Raw genomic sequence first — 8,485 nt, 5'->3', positions numbered from 1 at the left:
TCCAAACCAAATAAGCACAAATTGCAGTCTCTGAATTCAAAGTAGCCATCCTCCTGGCTTCTGTTGAATGATGTGCAAAAAAAATTTATATTTGAAATCTTTAGCGAAGAGTTCTCTCGAGGTTCTGTTGGAAGTTCTCAATTCATTTCAGTCTTTCTATGAACAGTAGAGAGGTGTGTTGTCTTGAACAGAGGGTGGATAACATCCATCAAAACTGTGCTGCTATTCAAAGTTTGCCTCCTCTATGCCCCTTTCTGTGTAAGCTGAGAACAGTTAAACTCCCAGCCTTAAAATAAAAAAAGATTTGTGCTTTTGCTCACTGGCCTAAAAAAAATACAATTGAGAAGAACCATTCAGCCTGGATGCATATCCCTTTCACAGTGCACAGCCTGTAACCTAAAACTTTCTTCATTCCTTCAGTACCTCCTGGCCATTTTAGTGTTAAAGATCTGAATCTGTTTTGCTCTCACACCTGCCCAAGCAGCCACTGAGTGAAGTGATGGAGTACACAAGTGCAGAGGGATCTGAACCTAACATCCCTTCATATCCCCTTATATCAAATAAAGCTGTGAGCACACACAATGCAAGATGGGAGAAGAGGATGAGAAAAAAAAAAACCCTCAAAGGTGGAAAGCTCCTAAATGTTTCTAAGTTTGAAAGCACACTCCCCAACTGATTGAGTCATGAGGTTTTCTTGCTTCCTTGCTTGTGCCAGGGACGCTGCTCACAACCTCAGCTTTCCTGGTAACTGTATTTACTGTTCACTTAAATATGCTATTTTTACTCTCCTTGTTTTTATTGGCTGCCACTTTTTTTTCCCTGTAAAAGGTTTTTTTGTCAAGAGGCAAAATAGTTGGGTATTGAAAAGCCATATAATATTTTGACCAGCCACTAAATTAAGAAAAATCTGTGGTTCTTAGCTTTCCTTCACCTTTCCTGAGGCTGCTCTTTGACACACTGACTGCTGAAAAGTGGGACTGAAAGGCTCTGTAAGGGGACTTTTGCAGCAGCAAAATAATGGTCAGCCCATCTCTTTTCTATCTTGAATCTAGTGCTCCAGAAATGCTGCCAGAAGTTGTTTTTGGGCCATCTGGGATTCCTCATTTGCATCATACAGGAAGTAGGAATAAGACCAATTTAATGGCAATTTTGTTATAAATCAAACTAAATTACTAAAAAAACCCTACCTGTCAAAATTAGGACAGTGGTTTCTATTTAGCTCAAACAAGTCAGCTGGAGAGAATGAGATCATTGTGGATAGACAGAACAGACATAAAACTCTCAGAGCAGGGGAAGGAAAAGAAATTTTGACCAAAACCATTTCAGTAAGAGAGGGTATGAAATCTGATGTCTTCCCGTAGGGGAATACTTGTGGGACATGATTCTCTGCTCCAGTGGTTTTCCCAAATTGCCCCTCTAGAAGTCTCCTCTGGTCTTCTGAAATCACAGAAATAGTCAGCTTTAGGGGAACTGTTATAAAACACATTGTGAGCTCCCCTCCCCTATCTGTCACATGTGTGACACCCTTCAGCCTGCCCAGTACCACAGTGGAACATTTTCACAGCGATGGGGTTTTGACAGACACAAAACTCCAATCGATTCCCAGCTCCAGAAAATTTCTTGAAGGCATTTTTCCACTAGTTTTTTTATTAATCCCACACTGCAACTGTTTAAAATTATTTTTATTTTGCCAGTTTTCTTGAATGTTGCTTCCTTTTCTGTTATATTCTTTTCTGCATCCCCAAACTATAACAAAAGCAACACTTTAGCCATGTTGATGAATTGTGCATTTCAACACCTCTCATTTGAGGCTCTGGGAAGCATTTTATAGTTTATTGGGTGATGGGAGTGAAATCTTTACAAGATCAACCGTGGTCAGCCGGGATTACTCTGCAGGATTTAATTCTCAGTTTCTTTGCCTATATAAATCATCTAAAAATGAATGCAATGGAAGCGAAAAATGAGGATCAGACCCTTGTGTCCACCAGAAGCAGTACCAGAGGTCTAATGCATCTGGTTTAAGGCCAGATCAGCAGGATTAACATTTTTATGGTGCTCATTGACTTCTGTACCACAGGATAGGCCCTTGAGGCTGGAGCAACCATGTCCTACATGCTAAAGGATGGACCACAGACAAAAAATTAGCAGGGCTTTTCATGGGTATTCGTGTTTTGCTGCTCCCATCTCAGTAAAAGAATGCAACTCTCCTTGTAATTTCAAAGCCACTCGTTCAATCTCTTTGAGTAATTATGGGATGACAGCCGATTATACCCTGGAAATGCTTGCTAGCCCCATTAATCTTTTGCTCATATGGGCTGTTTATAGCTATAATTATAAATGAGTGAATGAAATGAAGTGATTTCTGATTGGGTGGTTTGGGAAAGAAACCATGACTGCGGCCCTAAAGGTTCCTCCAGGGCTCCACAGTGAAAGGTGCTCCATGAGCATCCATAGAAATCAGCGGGGGCTCAGCATCCCTGAGGAGCACTTGGCAGCTCTTGGCCATGGCTGGATCACACCCACAATCACACCACTGGGGCAGCGACGCAGAGAAATGTTCTGATTGAAACTGAGGATAAATTAAAGGGAGGCAACCAAAGAGGAACTATTTTCAGAGCGCGAGACTAGAATTTCAGAGCCATTTAACCTGATTCTTCAGAAGTAAACTGTCTGTGGAAGAGTTCTTATTAGGGTTGCAGTACTTAAGAGCCCTTATTACAGGCTTGCACATATATACTGTCAGACCGTGTGAGGCACAGTTTAATGCCATGTTCTTGTCAGGTGGACTGTTATGTCCCTATTGATGGATTTTTTTTTTTAAAAAGAAGAAAAATGAATTTTAGTTTAATGCTAGTGTTTCATTGGCTTGTGGTCAAATTCAAGCAACTTCAGGCATCTAAGCTAAATATATCTGAAGACAGTTTTTTTTCCTATGACTGACAAGGGATTTTTAATTTTTTTTAATTAATTTGGAATGTCAATTCTTATTAGTATTATTCTATAATTGCAAACATCTATTTTCAGCTACCCCCAACTCATGTAAAATACTGGTATGTTTGAATTCATAATTCAAAACTAGGATTTTCTTCTTAAAAGTTACACTAAGTATATAATTTAATGGGAAAAATTGGTATGACTTACTATATCAAAGGTCTTTTACTAATCTAGTCTCAAAAGTGAACTCATGTAACTACTTTGATTAATAAATTAGATCCATGATATAAGAAAAAGGCCAAAATGTTTTATTTAATTTTATAATTTCTATCCACTTGACCCAGGCAGTGGAATCACTGCTATGGAATTACTGCTGTAACACAAGGACAGGAGAAAATTTATGCTACAAGAAAGACTTTCAAGAAATCCTTAAAATCTCCAAGAAACCTTCTGAAGAAATTTGAGAGGAAAAGTCGGAATAGGAGACAAATCAATTTGTTCTTTATAACAAATAACCAATGATTGCTGCTATTGAAAATACATGGGGAATATCTGATTTTGCCCTGACAAAACTTCCTCTGTTAGAAAACAAAGATCTTTATTGAGTTAAGGGACTTGGAATCCTTGCACGATGATTTTATTTTATTCTTGGAAAGCTGCTGCTGGGGAATTGTTGAAAATCTCTTCTGTCTGTGGCTTTCCACATATCAATCTTGTTATTTTTCTTTTGTTTTAATTAATGTATAATGAATAATTTCAGTGTTACAAGGTTAGCGAAGGAAGTTCCCGTGACCAATGCTTCTCCATTTTAGCATTTGTGGGAAAGGTGATCTAGTGAGGCTCCAGAATAAAAGAATGGCTTTCGAGGCCTAAATGCAAGGTAAGATAGTTTCAAGGAGCAGAAAAGCTCTGGAGCTGCACAGCCTTTTTTTTTTTTTTTTTTTCTTTTTTTCTTTTTTTTTATAAGGACAGTGAGATGAAGAGTAGTTAGAGGATGTGAAAAAGGTCTCATAAGAAGTTCCTGTGGTTTAGGCAGCTTTCTGTGATAGGACCACCCTCCCTTTGACTGCAGTGGTGGGCTGGTACTGCAATGAGCTGTCTTTGTTTCCATTCCACGTGGCATTGGCTACATGCATTTTGAAATATAAAAGTGGTGGTGGTTTGGGGAAGAGGGGTTTCTAACCACATGATAATTTCCTACAGACAATTAGAAGACAGGGAAAAGGAGGTACAGACAGGCAGAAAGAGACAGGGAGTTACTGAGACCATAAAAGGATAATAAATATCCTAAATATCCTAAATATTTAGGATATATAACCTAAATATTTAGGAAGAGCTACTGGAGGAATTAAGGTTAAAAACAATACAGGAAGCTGTTGTCTTCTGCAGAGGTCCTGCAGAATTTTGCCCAAACACTTGCCAGCTGAATTTGAGATATTATTGCTGAGCTGTTGAAAATGTGCAGGGTCTGAAAAAGAAATAAATTTGGTAACTGATTATGAGGTTAGAAAATCACTTTTCACAGTTGCTTTTGGAAGTGAGGACTGCTTGCAGTTGTTCCATTTTTGTTATCCTCACTACTGCTGGAGTTTTATGACAAAAAAACTCCTTGGGGTCCCACGTTCAAAGCCTCACAACTAAAACTCTCTGCTGTCCTCTATGCCTACTTAACAAAAGGGATTAATTTCTTATGAAGAAATTGCCTTGTTGCAATTGGAAAGGGGAAAAGGCTCAATAAAGTCAATAATCAAAGGAATAAATAGTGACAACAGCAAGAATGTGAGCCTGTTTCTTGGAACATCTGCAGGAGTTGCTCCAAGAATTAACATCTGTAACTTAACAGGCATATTTAGACATTTCAGTACATACTGCCTATGTTATTCCTTAAAATTGTTTTGGTTTGAGGATAAGTTTCAGCTTAGGAGACCAGATATTTAAATGTTTTAAGTGTTGCAGATTCTACAGCAAAATAATATAGTCCTGAAGCAGCCTGCAAAAGCATCAGGAGAGCTGAAGATCCTGCTAACCACCAGCTGCCGGGTCAGGCCTTGAAGTTGGTATTTGTGCATAAAAGCAGCATTTCTAAGCCAAGTGCCCATGAGAGCAGGGCAGGACAGTGCCCCTGAGCACTGCACAGCTGGTACAGCTCAGTTCTGGAGTTTCACAAGCATTTTCCTTTCCATCAGCCAATGTCCGAGTGAAGCCTCTGGGGGTAGGAGATGCCTTGACCACATCTGTCACTTTGAAAGCAGTGTTTTGGGTAGTTTTCAGCTCTGTTTTCTCTCTGGGGACAAAGCTTGCATTTTCTAAGAACAGTCTAAAATTGAAATTAGCCTTCAAGAGACCATGGAAAATGACAAGAAAAGGCATAAATTTCTAGTCCAAGTCTGGGCTTGCACTTACAGGTACGAGCTGTGTTTGTATCACAGTTCTCTCAACCCCTTTTCCTCCTACTTTAGAAATCTGTCTTGCCAGCTATTTCCTTTCCTTTCACTGTTGCATATTTACAGAGTTGTTTCACCAATTCTTTTCATTCTTGCCTGCTACTGTTTTTGATAACAAAATGCCTCTTAGGATTCCTCTTGGACTCTCTCTCCTCTTTAGGCCCATTGGTTTCCACCTAATGGTGCCGTTTCAGGACCTGTGCATTTTCTCGGGTGAAAGCAGCCACTTATGGCTGTGATTTCTCAAAGCACTGGGAATGTACGTGACCATCAGCCACTGATTTTACTCTCAGTTCTAGGGGCTGAAACTTTGTCTGATTCCCATTCCATCCCTGGGAGCCATGACATCATCTCCATGGTATTCTGAAATTATACCCAGTGGTCCTGTTTTTTCCTCTCAGACTTTATTGAAGAAATCTGTGATTTCTTTCAGGGTTGATGGTACTCAGTGTGTTCTACGTGTCTCTAGTGATTTATTCTCAGTGAGGGTTTTTTTTTTTTTAGCTTTGTAATTATACTTTCTTTCTATCTCTCAGTACAAGTATTACCATTAAGCTGTTCTGGATCTGAGGTGAGGTTTGATCTCTTGAGGACCTCTTTTCAAATGTTTGTTTAAACTGTTTTCTACCTTAAAAATACAGCCGTGAAATATGAACTATTTTTTTCCATCTTCATTTTCCATTGGCCAAATTTCTTGAACCTATTTATTGTCAAACCAAACCTGAAGATGCATGTACTTGCAGGATCATCCCAGTCATGGCATTGCTCGCTTCCAGCTAATGTGGTGAGGTGAGCAGCAGAGGTGCTTATTCTTGGAGGACTGAGCAGAGTCTGTTCATGGATGTGTGCAGTAATGTGGTCATACTGTCTGCATTCAAAACATATTTGTTCTCTGGTGAATCTCTGCATGCCTGGGAAGGTGGGAGGAAAAAGTACATCATGAGTAATTGTCCGAGAACTGGAGGATCATTTTTATTTCTCAATTTTTCTCAAGTTTTTGCAATCAATTGCATGATTACATTTTTAGTTCCCAGCTGCTGTTTGCATGAGCCTCTTGCAGGAGATCCTTCAGGCCAAGGACCCAGTCTTTTTATTTGGTTTGCTCTCCGTCCCTGCTGTCTGTGTAGTCTGATCCAGAAAGAATGAGCTCTCCCAATTAACCATAAAGACATCTGGGAGAATAATTTCTCTTATTTCTCTGAACCCAGGCCCTGATTTCTGCCCTGGGTGCCAAACCCAGCACACACTTTTTAGAGCTGTAGTAGCCCAGGTCAAGTTTTCCCTTTCTTTACCCCCATTTTTTTTTTTTTTTTTTTTGTTCTCTCTAGGTCCAAAAAAGAACATCTGTTAAGCCCATAGAGACATTTAGGATAAAAAATGAGGTGTCTATTTGATGGTTACATATGTGGAACTCAAATACATGAATCTTGCTTTCACCACTAATTTTTGTTTTGGGTTATGCCTTTGGTCTTCAAATAGTTTTCCAAGGTGTAAATCTCCAGTGATTCCAATAGGTTGACATCTGCTCTATAATTTTATGTCACTTTTAAACATTTATGGTATAATTTTGAATATGCTTTGTATCACAATAAGAAAAAGAGTGAAGGTGGACCAGTACACTTCCTTTATCATCACCGTGCTTGCTTGCACTGATTTTTTTTTTTTTTTTTTTGTGGGGGGAGGGAGGGTGTTTATTATTTAACGATAAAAAGGTAGCAGTCTTGTGTGTTTTCATTAGACAAACGAACTGAATCAGCTGAACGCTGAGGTGATGGAGGTTTTGAGAGACGCGTCCTTCTCCAGCAGAGCGGATGGGCAGGGCGCTCCCGCTGCCATCAGGGCACACAGGGGGAAGCCTCGCATCGTAGCGGCTTCAGGCACTGGCAATCTCCCGAACAGAATCCCATTTTCGGGAATAGGTTTATCGGGACATAATGAAAACACCGAGCAAGTGTCTGGCGGGGCAGGGGAGTGTACCCGCTCGCAGAGCAAAGGCGGGAGCCCTCCGCACCCGGCAGCCCCCTGCCCGCCCGGGCATCGCCCCGGCATCGCCCCGGCATCGCTCTGCCCGCCGGCTCCGAGCACCGCAGGCTCCGAGCACCGCCCGCCCCGGCAGCGCCCCGCCCGCCCCCTGCCCGCCCCGGCATCGCCCCGGCATCGCCCCGGCATCGCCCCGCCCGCCCCGGTAGAACCCCGCCCGCCGGCTCCGAGCACCGCCCGCCGGCTCCGAGCACCGCCCGCCGGCTCCGGGCACCGCCCGCCGGCTCCGGGCACCGCCGGCTCCGAGCACCGCCCGCCGGCTCCGAGCACCGCCCGCCGGCTCCGAGCACCGCCCGCCGGCTCCGGGCACCGCCCGCCGGCTCCGAGCACCGCCCGCCGGCTCCGAGCACCGCCCGCCGGCTCCGAGCACCGCACGCCGGCTCCGAGCACCGCCCGCCGGCTCCGAGCACCGCCCGCCGGCTCCGGGCACCGCCCGCCGGCTCCGAGCACCGCCCGCCGGCTCCGAGCACCGCCCGCCGGCTCCGGGCACCGCCCGCCGGCTCCGAGCACCGCCCGCCGGCTCCGAGCACCGCCCGCCGGCTCCGGGCACCGCCCGCCGGCTCCGGGCACCGCCCGCCGGCTCCGGGCACCGCCCGCGGCGCGGGGCCGGGCCCGAGGCGGGGTTTGGCCGCTCGCTCCTCCCCGGCGGCGGCGGCCCCGTGCTCCCGCTGCGGCTCCTGCTGCGCCGCCGGGGCCGCGGCTGCCGGCCCGCCCACCGCCGTATAAAGGCCGGCCGGGGGGAGCGCGGCGGGCGCACACCGCTCCTCCTCCTCCCCGCTCTGCTCCTCCACGGCCGCCGCTCCCCGCCGCGGTCGGGGGCCGGTGGCGCGGGCAGGCCGGCGGGTGCGGAGGGCGAAGATGGCGAGGAGCGGCGCCCGGTGTGTCCCGCTGCTGGCGCTGCTGGCCCTGGCGCTGCCGGCGGCGGCGGAGCGGAGCCCCGGGCCGGCAGGTGGGTGCGGGCTCGGGATGCGGTGCGGGGTCGGGATGCGGATGCGGTGCGGGGCTCGGGATGCGGTGCGGGGCTCGGGATGCGGTGCGGGGCTCGGGATGCGGTGCGGGGCTCGGGA

At 45.6% G+C, this 8,485-nt stretch overlaps 1 protein-coding gene across 2 annotated transcripts in view; it reads left to right on the top strand.

Annotated features, from left to right (window-relative positions):
- The first annotated feature begins 8,223 nt into the window (after nt 1-8,223).
- Nucleotides 8,224-8,485, top strand: part of PLOD2 (procollagen-lysine,2-oxoglutarate 5-dioxygenase 2) — a 51,231-nt gene continuing 50,969 nt past the window's right edge. For both annotated transcript variants that reach the window (XM_066326370.1, XM_066326369.1), the window contains exon 1: nt 8,224-8,367. In XM_066326370.1, the coding sequence (XP_066182467.1) occupies nt 8,277-8,367 (91 nt within the window). In that variant the 5' untranslated portion in view covers nt 8,224-8,276. The remainder of the gene's footprint in view (nt 8,368-8,485) is intronic.

Source organism: Sylvia atricapilla, chromosome 10, assembly GCF_009819655.1.
Source record: "Sylvia atricapilla isolate bSylAtr1 chromosome 10, bSylAtr1.pri, whole genome shotgun sequence".
NCBI classification, from domain to species: domain Eukaryota; kingdom Metazoa; phylum Chordata; class Aves; order Passeriformes; family Sylviidae; genus Sylvia; species Sylvia atricapilla.
This window is presented reverse-complemented; position numbering and strand designations above follow the sequence as displayed.